A 14,426-nucleotide genomic window follows, 5' to 3' on the forward strand; every position below is an offset into this window, starting at 1 on the left:
CTATAGAAATAAAATAGGAGTAGAAGGGACATTCCTATTTAAATCAACGTAGCAGGATGGTCAGACCAGCGGCCATTGTTATTGCGCCGTTGCCATTGCGGCCGCTGTAGCGGGCTAACTTCTGTCTACACTAAACCGACTTACTACAAGTCACGGAGTGGAGTAGAAACGTTAGGAAGCGTAGAGAGAAGATTCAATGTTTAATATTTAACAACTTAATGCTTCTTCCACACACTCTTGTCACAGTGTAAGGAAGCACATTGCTATCGCCAGATGAGTGACAACTTTGTTCAGGTCATTTTCTTATTTTAGCAGTAGATGATTCATTTTTAATTCTTAAAACTTCTTGCACCTGAGAGTCCCCCATTTCGGGGACTAGAGGGGGGGCGAAAAGTGTACACATGTAGTACAAATCACTTCTGAGAACGAATGAAATTATATTTTAAAATGTTTCAAAAACGTACATGACGAAGAGATTCTGATCAAATGGACCATGTAACCTATTTTAATCACTCAAAAACATATATATACACAAAGTACTTCAAGGTACTACAAGTACTACCACAATTTCACCTATTTCTCGCCAGGAGAAGGCGAGCAATGTTCACCATTATCGATCCCAGCCGCGATCTACGGCACTTTCACACACTTCATATCCAGCAGCACGAGGAGAACAAACTGCATCGAACTATCGCCTCCAAATTATTCTACTTTAAACCGTTAGAACGTTACTATTGATCTGCCACAGATATCAACTCAGCCCATCATCATAAACATTGAAACGCTCCGTACCTTTTAGATGTTTCCTGGATGAAAATCGAAAAACATAAATAATTCATCCGTGCGGCCATTTCGCAGCTGCCTTTCTCCTCGTGCTGTGAAAAAAACTGAGTCTCTGACGAGCTTCTATGACGAATGAGTAATAATTTCAGTTTTGGCCAATGGGTTTGACCCATGGGGGCGGATCACAGTTTTCGATTATTTTATTGGCTTAAAATTCTGTAAACAACTCAAAGAACGAATGACTACACTGCCCAGACTCTTCCGGGTTCAAATCTGTGGGAATTGAGCAAATCGGCCAATCACAGGCTGTGTTAGGTTCAAATACATCACGTAAAACTGAAATTCTGACGAAAATTAGCCATATTTTACAAGTTTTTATATGGCCCAGGCTCTCAAAATGATGCCAAACTGCTGTATTAGATAGATTGAACACTATTAATGATAAAAGAAGTGAAATATATAGTTATATAGTATATATAAGTATAATAAGACAGCGATATGTGCTCCTTCCAAAATTAGAATTGACGTTGGCTGACCTCAGCTGACCTGTACAGCGGCATTGATTTCTCAGGCATACTTCACTCTATCAAAGCCAATTTTTTAAAAGGACTGCTGACATGTTGTGATATGATTTGGGAGAGTTTAGGCCTGCCTGTGCATCATTTAAAATCAATAAAAGTGCATTTTAGGCACACAAAAAAAAGGCGAACCTGAAAATTTTCTATTTGAGCTGTGTGTAACATTCGTTTCAGCATTTACCAGTAACATATACGATATGTACACATATTAACAAAGCTCACATTTATTTGTGTTATTTTGCCATTTCAAATAGACCTTGTAGTTAGAGATTTACACTCTAGAGTTTGGGTATGACATTTTCGAGCAGAGGTCTCAAAATAGGCCTAGGGTTCAAGAGGTTTTAACGGGGGAACAGACCCTGTTGGTTTTCGTTCACCTGAAAAAGATGCAAATATGAGGAGGTTAGGGTCTTTTACTGTATTGTAAATTTTAACTTTCATATAGATCAGATATCAATTGTTTCACATAAATTCATATGCTCTGTTTACGGGTTCAAAAGTAACCCAATCAATGCTTAAATGCAGCAACGTAAAACTAGCATGTGAAACTGAGACCCCCTTGAAAACAAGACTGTACTTCTCAAACCTCTGAAGCATCATGAATTTCAACAATTTTGAGTAAAAGACATTCTTGTTTATGAATATTAATCCTCGCCTTGTGTACCACTTTCTCAGATTTCGCATCACTATAACATCCCGACTCCCACTGCTGTCACCACTTTCAGTGTCGAGGTCACACCAGAGGCCACCTGCCCCAGCAAAAGACTCACTCTGAGGATCACGGTCCAGTAAGTAGTCAGCAAGCAGATCCACGTGAACTCAGTAACCGTTGGTAGTGATGCGTGGGAGAGATGTTTATGACTTGGTAGCAGATTAACATCACAGTTTTTATTCTGCTTGTATTATAGGTATAGTGGAAATGAGATCAGTACAAACATGGTGATCCTGGATATCAAAATGCTCTCTGGGTTTGTCCCAGACCCTGAGTCTTTGAGTGCGGTGAGTTTATTACATAAACTTTCACCTTTAGGCTTCATCCACACTGCTACGTTTTCCTTTTAAAACAAAAATGCTCTCTGTCCAGACCACAGACTGTATATGAGAAGTGGACGCAGTCGCTGTGACGTCACTCATTGCTTTGTGGATGTTTTAAGGGGCTCCAGTTTGCCATTTAGTCCGTCGCCATCTTGTTCTTTTTTGCAACCAGTGAACAGGAAGTGACCATATTAGGACTGAGGAGTGACGTAGAGACGCCGTATACGTATAGACCTGTCAATCACTGTGTAGCCCCGCCCTAAAGCATCCCCTGCTTTATGGTCTGTTTGACTCTAAATGGACCGTCTATTACAATGTATTGACGTATTACAGCTGTATGAACCCAAAATTTGTTATTTTGCTGTAATTTAATTACAATAAAGATGCCGAAATAACAACATAATGATGTTAATTTGTAAAAAGTCAGAATTCACGCTTTGTTAGTTCTCTCAACAAGACAAGCAAATTACTTTTAAAATGCTTGTTTTCTGAATGGAGTTTAGATCGATCCGTGCTAGGCTATGCTAACATGCTAGCAGCTCCATCAACACTCAAAATAGCACCATCTACACTCAATGTAGTCGTGTGGATGTGGCCTTAGTAGAAATAGAAAGGTTTTCACCTGTTGTTGAAGCACCCGGCTGACTTGTCGTCTCATCGCAGCTCAAAGGCGCCCTGCTGGTGGATCGAGTGGAACACAACGGGGATCACATCCTGGTCTACATAACGGAGGTGAGGAGGAATTCACAGCCAGGAAACGAGACTCAACGCTCTCCAAGATTTTGTGACTCACGGCTTCATCTTGTTTTTGTTCCTTCTCAACAGTTAGTGAAGGAGCTACCCATCAACTACAGATTGGAGCTCATTCAGGAGCTCCCTGTGCAGAACCTGAAGCCAGCCGTGGTCAAGATCTACGACTACTACCAGCCGAGTAAGACCTGAAGAACAGATATCACAATACTGATTCCTAGTCATACATGTGTTCACTGTGATAGACTGTTCATCAATCTCTTCTTCTTCTTTGTTTTCTCTCAGGTGACCAGGACGACACAGAATACATCCACCCCTGTGTTACAGGTAACAATCTGTCACAACATGCAGAAGCACTGCTGTGGGTTTTATATACAAAATGTCATTTAATAACCAAAAACATTTTCATTTCAACCTCAAAAAGGATGTTTAGTTTTAGTTATTTATAAAAATAAACGAACATAACAGAGGTAAGTCTAGATGGATACTTTGTTCATCCTCAGGGGGAAAATTGTATGTAACAGCAGCAAGGATGTACTTCTGCTAACAGAGTAAATACAAATATTAAGTATTAAAAAATGCACAATATATACAATGAAATAGAATAGTGTTAAATTAACTAACTAGGTAAAAAAACAGTAGTGCAAAAATCAACCAACAGCGAACATCAACCGTGTAGTCATGTGAAGGATGATCTAAATGTCACAGTGAATGATGTCTGTTTGTTTTTATGTTTTTGCAGCTTGAAGAGGGAAGTAGAGTCGAGCGGTCGCTGATTCCAGTAAAAGATGCGTGTTGTGTTCCTGAACACCGCGTCTACAAACAGTCAACACATATTTTTGTCCTTTTCCAGCTGTGTAACTATTGTATGAAGTGAAATGCATGACGGACAATAAAGTAATATGATGTGAATGTGGCTCCTAAAACTGTCTTTTGTTGAACTTCTTCTGTTTCATCTCATCCCAAAATGAAGAAAACTTTTATATTGTCCAATTAAATCCTGGTATCTCCCCATAAACACACAGAAATACTGCAAAAAATGGTAAACAAATGTGTAATGTGTGAGTTACAAGGTGTAATTATTCTTAAACCACTTTGATGCAGATAAAAGATTTTCTAAAGGGACTCTGGTGCTGGGAACACTACCACTTTTGTCCACAGGGACCGCCAAAAACAAAATGCTTCAATACCCTGAAAAATATGTAAATGAAATAAGACAAAAGCTGCAGTTTGTTACGAGAAGAAAAATATTTCTGAAGCCATAAGAGCCCTTTTTAATAGTTTATTATTTAATGAATGGAACTAGTCAGCTTTGTCAACATAATTAAGTGATACCGTTTTTAAAGGCTAAAATTCCAAAATTCACAACAAGATTTCGTCATCTCTTTCTTCAATTTTTTTTTTTGAACTTTTTCTGGAGTTTCTAAATGTTTAAATCACACGAGTCAGAAACGATCTATAAGCAGCCACTAATTCTACAAATCTGATTATATAAAACAAATAGTATTATATTAGTGTAGACTGACCTTAGTCGGCCAACATACAGTATATATATATAATATACGTTTTGTATATTTTGTACTTTTGTATAAAATGATCCAGTACGTGTGTTATGATTTTAGTTACGTTTTATTTTGTTGGATATATAGAATATATATTTATTTTCATCAGTAAATAAACATTAATTTCATTACCACATCTATTTTTATGACCAATAACAAACGCACCTGTGATGACCATGAATATGAAATGATGTTATGAAGAAGAAATCAGTTTAGATTATATTAACGGTGATATGTTCCATCAGGGGATCCAGTATAATAACACCAGGGACCTGAACCTGGTCTCCTAAACGGAATGCAGCCATTAGTCACGTGTGTTAGGTACACCAAGGAGCAAAACATCTGGAATCATCACCGCCATCAGCAGCAACACAATGACGTCATCGTCTCAGTTTTATTTCATTTTTGCTCTATTTTATAGCATTTTATAAAAAAACATCTAAGAACTACACATGGTGTAACTTTAAAGGAAGTCGATAAATAAATAAAAAAAGAGGGAGAGAAAAAAAACACCTAACAAGCGACGTCACTTCCGGGATGTATGTGAGAGCATAATGACAGCTGGTTTGTTTTCATCAACGAGGAGAATTAAAAGTAGACATCAAAGGTTTGTAGGACGACGCGTCATGTTTTGTCAGGTGTTGACACGTGCACTCGGCGTATTGTCACGAGCTGATGATTATTGAATATATATTATTATATCTCTGCGATCTGTGATCCATCGAGCTGCTGTCAACAACCTGCAGTCTGCACCGATTATACACCGATTATACATCGAGTATACACCGATTTATTTAGTGTTGAAAACGTTTTGTAATTATCTTTAAAGATCTAGCTAAACGCTTTTTAGTAAAAAAGCCAGACTCCGTTTACAAATATGTATATTTGTAATTGTTTGGGCCTTATTGACTTACATATGATATAAAAACACGACTGTCCGACATTTCCCTTATTATCGAGCGTTGCACGAGACTTCGGCGTTAATCTCATAGAAGAAGAATCACTAACTATTACAAATCTGCTCGTGCTCTCAGTCTGATCACTGGACTGATGTCAGCCGGTGCGCGCTACTGCTCCTCGTGCGCGTATATAACCAGTTTAAATTGTGTCCAAATAACAGCTGATTTTTGTCGGAAACGTGAAAGCCGAACACAGGCCGGCCGGTGAGACCACATGTCCCGATGTGCGCGTTGACTGATGAGCAGAGAACAGCAGAAGTGGGACTTTTTAAAACGGGATTTGGCAGAGACGACGTTACTCCCGTGAGAGGCTCGCGCTGGTAAACATCAATTATCTGTTATAATAATGATTCCTCTGGTAATAAGACGTATGCTGAACGCAAGAGAGCTTCATGCTTATTGCATCAGCATCATGTTTTATAGAGGAGATGATTTATGATACGTTGTTTATCAGAGTTCTGACTTCAGTGTATCACAACCACGCGGATTATTATTATTCCTCTTCTCTACTCAGATGCCTCAATAATCTCTGAGCGGCTTCACGTGATCACTGCTGTGATGTGGTTGTATTGATGTCGGCTGACGTGTTGTTGTGTTCTCACACTGAGGTCAGGAGGTCAGTGAAGCTGTTTGTTCAGGAGGGTCAGCAGTCTTGTGTTCTGTCCACCAATAGCTCCGCAACAAGCAGCGACAGCGTCCGGTAGCTGCTCCGTGACGCCCGGCTCCTCTTGGACTGACGCTCCACAGTGTCATGTGGTGAGCGGACCTCCAGTCCTCCCTCAGCCGGTCTGTTCACAGCAAACTGGGCCGAAGAGGGACCAGCGCGTTTCTTCTGGAGACATCTTGACAGCCGACCAGCCACGCTGGAGTAAGACGCCATACCATGAATAATAATAACACATGTTCGTTGTGTGTGAAATGAATAAACTGACTCCTGACTTCTCTGACAGGCCGTCAGTACAAACGCAGGAGAAGACTGCTGATAGCGGTCCGGTCCAGGTCTCTCCAGGTAAGACGCTTCCTCCCGTTATCCTCTAGCATGCCAGAGCCCAGAGGAACACGACCTCATGTCCTACAGGACTGCGGCTCAACGTCTGCTAGAATCACACTTTCACTCTTTGCTTTTTCCAGAGATGTGCTCAGAAAGTTTCCTTTAAATAAAGAATCCAGCAGCGATTAGTCGACTAGACTCAACCACAGAGGAGTGAATTGTGACACATTTCTTTTCATGCTTTAACCTCAATATACTGCAGATTATTTCTGTCAAATAAGATAATGTAACGGGATCATTTATTATTTTATTTCAGCTAAACCACTACATAATTCATGTTTCCCTGCAGCAGATTCCACAGCCGGGCTCCACGCACCGAGCGTCTGAACACACACTGATACTCGTTTTATTTATAGAAACTTAAGCGATAAGTAAAGTGAAGAAGTTCAACATGAACGTCGTGTTTCTGGCTTCAGTCCTCGGGACATTTAAAGAGGAAGATAACCAGCTGAAGACGCCTCCTCGTCTTCCTCCCTGTTCACCATCGTCCTCTTCTAAAGAAACGCAGTCGCTAATCAGACCGGACCCTCCTCATGATTATATATACATAATATATATATATATATAATATACATATACATATGTATATATATGATGTGTTCACATGTAATCTGTAAAATGTAGTTTTGGTGATAAACTAGAATAAATCCAGTAGTTTGAAGGAGATGTTTTCACATGAATATAAAACAGATATTAGAGATGAATTATGATGTTTAACTTCTAACACGAGCTCTAAGAACATTATTATACTTCATTAAACATAATAATGAAGAGATTTGTTTTAATCCATATAAATACAATCTTTTATTTCCTGATCATTTAAAGAATAACCACTATAAATTACTATAATAAAGTAAACGTATAACATTTAGTATTTTTGATGGTTTACAGACTTCAGAGAAGTTGAAATGATTTTTGTGACGATGGATCCTTGTAGACCAGCTGCTCTAATCACACATGGAAGGATCTGGATCTGTTGATAAAGATCATTGATCAGTTATTAATATGATCTGGATCTGTTGATAAAGATCATTGATCGGTTATTAATATGATCTGGATCTGTTAATAAAGATCATTGATCGGTTATTAATATGATCTGGATCTGTTAATAAAGATCATTGATCGGTTATTAATATGATCTGTATCTGTTAATAAAGATCATTGATCGGTTATTAATATGATCTGTATCTGTTAATAAAGATCATTGATCGGTTATTAATATGATCTGGATCTGTTAATAAAGATCATTGATCAGTTATTAATATGATCTGTATCTGTTAATAAAGATCATTGATCGGTTATTAATATGATCTGGATCTGTTAATAAAGATCATTGATCGGTTATTAATATGATCTGGATCTGTTAATAAAGATCATTGATCGGTTATTAATATGATCTGTATCTGTTGATAAAGATCATTGATCGGTTATCGGTTCATCTTGATGTGCGTCTCTTCTCCAGCCGTCCAGCAGGAGCCCGTCATGGAGCCTCCGGAGGAGTCGGCCGGTCGTTCCTTCGTGGAGGTTCTGAATGAGAAGTACAGCCCGGAGAACTTCCCCCTCCGCAGGGGGCCCGGTATGGGAGTGGTGGTGGTCCCCACCGTGGGTCCTCAAGGGTCCCCTATGAAAGGTGAGCTGGAGGTCTCTCTGTTTAACCCTAACCCCCCCCTCTCTGTTTAACCCTAACCCTCCCCTCCGTCCTCCAGACCGGCTCAACATGCCCACCATCCTGGTTCTGAACATCTGTGGGATCATCAGAGCCGGAGACCAGGCGGAGATCGCTGCTTTCTGCGCCCACGTCATAGAGCTGGACCTGTCTCACAACCAGCTGCAGGACTGGAGACAGGTGTCTGTCTGCATGATGTAGCTCATCTCCATTTAAAGGGTTTATGTGTTTACGCGTTTACGTCTTTATATGTTTACGCGTTTCTACGTTTACGCGTTTATATGTTTACGTGTTTACATGTTTACGTGTTTCTACGTTTACATGTTTACGCGTTTATATGTTTACATGTTTACGCGTTTACGTCTTTATATTTTTACGCGTTTACATGTTTACGCGTTTCTACGTTTACATGTTTACGCGTTTCTACGTTTACATGTTTACGTCTATATGTTTACGCATTTATATGTTTACATGTTTACGCGTTTCTACGTTTACATGTTTACGCGTTTATATGTTTACATGTTTACGCGTTTACGTCTTTATATTTTTACGCGTTTACATGTTTACGCGTTTCTACGTTTACATGTTTACGCGTTTCTACGTTTACATGTTTACGTCTATATGTTTACGCGTTTATATGTTTACATGTTTACGCGTTTCTACGTTTACATGTTTACGTCTATATGTTTACGTCTTTATATGTTTACGTGTTTACGAGTTTACATGTTTATGCGTTTCTACGTTTACATGTTTACGCGTTTCTACGTTTACATGTTTACGCGTTTATATGTTTACGCGTTTATATGTTTACGCGTTTATATGTTTACATGTTTACGCATTTATATGTTTACGTGTTTACTTATAAAGTCAACAAATCCTGTGAAAAGACCAATGAAGGTATCCTACTAACAAGTATGTTGTGTGTATCCAGAGACTGATGTATAATCATAATACAAATAATAATAACTTTATTTATACAGCACCTTTAATAACAGAATTTGCAAAGTACTTTATAACAAATATAACAACAGTGAGGTCAACAAAAGCAACTAAGGTCACATTTAAACACTAATAAGAGTAGAATAGACATATATACAAATACAACTTTTTAAAATATAAAAATAAGAGCAGTATGTGTCATAGAGGTCCATTGTAGGATATTAAAAACACTGTTGCTCACGTGTTCCTTCATTATAATGAGATATTAATAACCAGTAAAGATCTGAAGCCACACTGTCGTCCAAAGAGTGAAATCAAGCTTCTGCTTTCTCTTTCAATTTGTGGTTTCAAAATAAAAAAAACATTCTTTCATTTCTCAGATCAGTAAAATCGTGTCCAACATCCCCAACCTGGAGTTCCTGAACCTGAGCTCCAACCCTCTGGCAGGAAGCCGTCTGGAGCCGCCGTGTGCTGGAGGGTTTTCTCGAGTCCGCCGCCTCGTCCTCAACAACACTCAGGTGTCCTGGGACACGGTGCTGCTGCTCACCAGAGAGATCACCGAGTAAGACGAGGCTGGACTCAGTCCAGTGGAAGTTCATGTAACACGTCTGCTTTCACGTCACCATTAGATAAGGCCTCATTTGCATATTTAAACATAACAGAAAACTTGTAATACAAAAAAGAATTGTCTTAATATATATGTATATTGTTCTCCGTGTTGCTCTGCAGGCTGGAGGAGTTGTTCCTGTGCCTTAACGAGTATATATATATATAGTGTATATCTCTCTATATATGTATGTATATATATATATATATATATGTGTATATATATCTATATATATATATTGTTCTCTGTGTTGCAGGCTGGAGGAGTTGTTCCTGTGCCTTAACGAGTATATATATATATAGTGTATATCTCTCTATATATGTATGTATATATATATATATATATATGTGTATATATATCTATATATATATATTGTTCTCTGTGTTGCAGGCTGGAGGAGTTGTTCCTGTGCCTTAACGAGTACAGCCGTGTGAGTGCCTCCAGCGTGGCATGCCCCACTTTGCGTCTGCTCCACATCACCGACAACAGCCTCCAGGACTGGGCCGAGGTCCGGAAGCTGGGCCCCATGTTCCCCGGCCTGGACACGCTGTTCATGGCCAACAACAACCTGGCCTCCATCCAGGACAACAAGGACGTCCTGCGGAGGCTCTTCCCCAAACTACGCAGCATCAGCCTGAGCAACTCAGGTCCGTACATCGCTGTGTTCGCTGGTGGAGTAAGACGCGGCAGTTTGACGGCTACATCCGCACGACTACGGTTACCGTTTATTAATTTTTATGAACTTTTTATTTTATTTTTTAAATTTTTTAACTAAATAGAACAGTCCCTGAAATACGACCTCAAAAAACAAGGCACATGATAAAAATAAAAGCAGTAATAGTACTAAGAGTTTAGCTAGTAACGAGTACATATCTAATATACACCTACATGCACATATACATACATATATATATGTATATGTATATATTTATGTATATACATATATACCTACCTACGAGTACAGCATACACATACATATACCTTCCTATACCTTTTATTTGTATGATTGTATGTTGTACATACATACAGTACAATCAGTACAATCATACAAATAAAATAGAATTTAATTAATGAATTAATGGAAACTAAATTAAATAATATAATATATATATATATATATATATATATATATATATATATATATAATACAAATAAAATAAAATGGAATAAAATAAATGAATGGAAATAAAATGCCCCCCCCTGGTTTTAAAGGTGTCAGTGTGGATGATGGTTTGATTCTAGGAGGGAGAGTTGCTTCGGCTTGTCGTTTCAGTCCACGATGACTTCATGTAACAGCTGATAAAATTAGCACCAGCAAACGTGCCGCCGTGTCCTAAAAGCTTTGTGTTGGAGCCACAGATTCCTCTCTACGTCGGCTGTTATCTCAGCAGTTGTTTCTGGTTTCAGCGGTGGATCTATTTATAGATCTCTGTGAAGAGTCGAGGGGACGAAACAAAACGTCTCCTTCGCCTGAGGAACAGAAAAACATCAAACGCCATTTTGTTTCAGACTTTAAGACAAAAACTAATTCTGCTGACAAGCAAAATAATTTCAACGCTCTGAAGTCAGTAAACACACAAAATTCTAATGATTAGGAAATAAGAGATTGTATTTTTATTGATAAATAAATCTCGTCATTATTATTTTAATGAAGTATAATAATGAGTTTAGAGCTCGTGTTAGAAGTTAAACAGCTCATAATTCATCTCTAATATCTGTTTTATATTCATGTGAAAACATCTCCTTCAAACTACTGGATTTATTCTAGTTTATCACCAAAACTACATTTTACAGATGACATGTGAACACATCATGATAACGTTATAATGTAGCTTCAGCCAGTCCTCATGTTCACTGAGCAGAGCCTGAAGGCATCATGATGTCACTGAAGTGAACCTCCGCTGGTTAGCCGTTAGCGGTGCTGCTAACGTTACTAGCTCTCCTCCTGCTGGTTAGCCATTAGCGGTGCTGCTAACGTTACTAGCTCTCCTCCTGTTGGTCTAAACACTGATTGGTTGTTTACAATGAAAATCAATCCTTTCAGGCTTTAAGTATTATGTATTTAATGGTTAATTTGTTAGACACAGATACAACATACATAGACAAACTGAAAGCACTTATCCGATGCAAACATCATAGTATTTATAGCGGATGCTGATTTTGCAACATCCGTGCCTAGAAGGGCTTTTATAAAACTAGGAGATTAGAACAGTGAGATACAATAAAGTATAAATGGATAAATAATGTGACCAATCAGCTTCTTGGGAGGAGCTACTGGCAGCTGTGGGCGGGGCTTAAGTGTGTTTGAGACGACCTGGAGCCGAGACTGTGTGTTCCAAATAAAGAGGTTAGCGTAGATGCTGCATTAGCATCAGTTATATCAGAACTGGAGGGTCTATTCAAACTATTTTCTGTCATTGGAATGTGTAATGTTTGTGTCATTCTATTAGCTCATGGCCAGCAGAGTCAGAACTTAGCTCAGCTGCACATGAAACGTGACTTCTTGTGTCGTCAGGTCTGAACCGATGGGACGACATCGAGAAGCTCAACTTCTTCCCCAAGTTGGAGGAGGTGCGGCTGCATGGAATTCCTCTACTGCAGAGCTACACCAACGCAGAGCGACGCAGCCTCATGATAGCTCAGTGAGTCCTCACATAGATACTTTATCTCTTCAGTTCAACATCTGAGGGTCACTTCCCTCAGATCCTCTGGTTCTTCTCTTCTACAAAGCAGAACAAAATAAAAAAAATCAACCATACGTTACAATGAATACACACATGCATACACATACTGTATATATACAGTACATACAGTACATATATATACATATATACATATGTATATGCATATGCACATATACATGCATATACATACAAATAATAGTAAATAAGAAATAATTGAATTTATCTACATTCCCAAGCATATTATATGGAGATGTAGAATGGGGGGGGGCGTTCCAATTGTGGGAGGGGGGATAACGGAGTAAGGGCGTGTAGGTGTGTATATTACAACATTTTTTTAAACTATACATATATTTCTTTACACTTTTTTTTTTTTATGCAATGATTTTAGTATTTATACATATTTTGCTCTATTTTTACTATATTTTTTCTTTCGGTGTGCATTAGTCTCTTGTCTCCATCTTCCTCTTGTCAATCATTGTGAAATGCACTTTTGAATTACATTTGATTGGCTTGAAAGGTGCTAAATAAATAAAACATTGATTAATTGATAGATTGATTGATTGATTGATTGATTGATTGACAACATACACTGTTTCCCCTCAGTCTCCCTGTGATATCTCAGCTAAACGGCAGCGTTGTGAGTGATTGTGAGAGAGAGGACGCTGAGAGGTTCTACATCCGGTACTACGTGGACTACCCCGAGGAGGAGCTGCCTTACAGGTACCCAGAACATCTGGATCTGTTTTGGTGTGAGATGTCGGCCTTCTCTCCAATATAATGGAACCAGATTTTCCTCGCTTTTGGTGCCCAATGCGCCGAAAAAAACAAACATTTGAAAGACCTGGTTTGTGTGAGGTTTCAGAGGAACTATTTTCTTCCTGCCGAACTACACCCAAGCCAACCGTATCACTGCGCTGAAGGAAGCGTGAATCTTATCACAGACGAGAGACCAGATTTAAATGTTAATGGCAATTTACCTACAGTTCCATTATATTAGAGAGAAGGCCGGTATCTCCACCACTCGGCAGCTCACACCAAAACAATGGAGACTCCCTACATCACACTACCTGTGAGAGGAACGACGTGAACTGTCCCTTTAAGACTTAACACACCTGCTCTCGTCCTCCTCAGGTACCACTCTCTGGTCACCAAGTACGGGAAGCTGGAGCCGCTCGCTGAGATTGACCTCCGACCCCGCTACCGGGCCCTGGTGGAGGTTCACTGTGAGGACAAAGTGGAACAGGTGTGTTGAGCTTTTCATGAACGTAGAATGACTCGACGACGGTGAGTATATTTAAATATGTGTTTAATAGATAAATGTTCAATTGGTTCAGTGGTATAAACTGTTTGTGTTTGTGTCAGCTGAGCATCCGTCTGGACCAGACCGTGGCGGAGCTGAAGAAGCAGCTGACCACGGTGGTCCAGCTTTCCACCAGCAGCATGAGGATCTACTACATTGACAAGTGCAGCGTCTTCGGTCCGGAGGAGATGAAGTACAACACGCGGGCACTCCACTCCTACAGCATCCAGGATGGAGACGAAATACTGGTGGTGCCCAAGACCAAGGGACCCAAGCTGGTGACTAATTGATTGATTAATTGGATTATTTGTTGATTGGTTAACTGACGCCACAGAGTAATTGGAAAATGGAGCAGCATCAGAGGCCCACAAGAAAAAAAAAAGGATGTGAACACCATCATGGTGGACTGCAGTGGGCTGCAGCCATCGTGTCTTTTCTTTATTTCAGCTTTTTTATTTTGAGGGAGCATCCACTGGAGTTAAGTAGACGAATCTGTCACACTGGAAAACAGA

The 14,426-nt window shown here is 39.3% G+C and overlaps 2 protein-coding genes across 2 annotated transcripts in view; both read left to right on the forward strand.

The window, feature by feature from the left end:
- Window positions 1-4,058, forward strand: part of LOC306700876 (alpha-2-macroglobulin-like) — a gene marked incomplete at its 5' end in the record, with an annotated part of 29,569 nt that extends 25,511 nt beyond the window's left edge. The window contains 6 exons of the mRNA XM_079166011.1: window positions 2,037-2,149; window positions 2,270-2,360; window positions 3,060-3,128; window positions 3,222-3,327; window positions 3,432-3,473; window positions 3,889-4,058. Of these exons, the coding sequence (XP_079022137.1) occupies window positions 2,037-2,149; window positions 2,270-2,360; window positions 3,060-3,128; window positions 3,222-3,327; window positions 3,432-3,473; window positions 3,889-3,893 (426 nt within the window). The 3' untranslated portion in view covers window positions 3,894-4,058. The remainder of the gene's footprint in view (window positions 1-2,036; window positions 2,150-2,269; window positions 2,361-3,059; window positions 3,129-3,221; window positions 3,328-3,431; window positions 3,474-3,888) is intronic.
- Window positions 4,059-5,251: 1,193 nt separating this feature from the next.
- Window positions 5,252-14,204, forward strand: tbcela (tubulin folding cofactor E-like a; the record flags this gene model as incomplete). Its single annotated transcript, XM_079166956.1, has 11 exons — window positions 5,252-5,315; window positions 6,341-6,535; window positions 6,618-6,676; window positions 8,181-8,348; window positions 8,425-8,564; window positions 9,704-9,885; window positions 10,321-10,577; window positions 12,446-12,572; window positions 13,218-13,334; window positions 13,746-13,857; window positions 13,977-14,204. Exons 4-11 carry the CDS (start codon window positions 8,201-8,203, stop codon window positions 14,202-14,204), a joined length of 1,311 nt encoding a protein of 436 aa, XP_079023082.1. The 5' UTR covers window positions 5,252-5,315; window positions 6,341-6,535; window positions 6,618-6,676; window positions 8,181-8,200.
- Between the last annotated feature and the right edge of the window lie 222 nt (window positions 14,205-14,426).

The sequence above is a fragment of the Pholis gunnellus genome (assembly GCF_910591455.1).
Source record: "Pholis gunnellus genome assembly, chromosome: 9".
Classification (NCBI taxonomy): domain Eukaryota; kingdom Metazoa; phylum Chordata; class Actinopteri; order Perciformes; family Pholidae; genus Pholis; species Pholis gunnellus.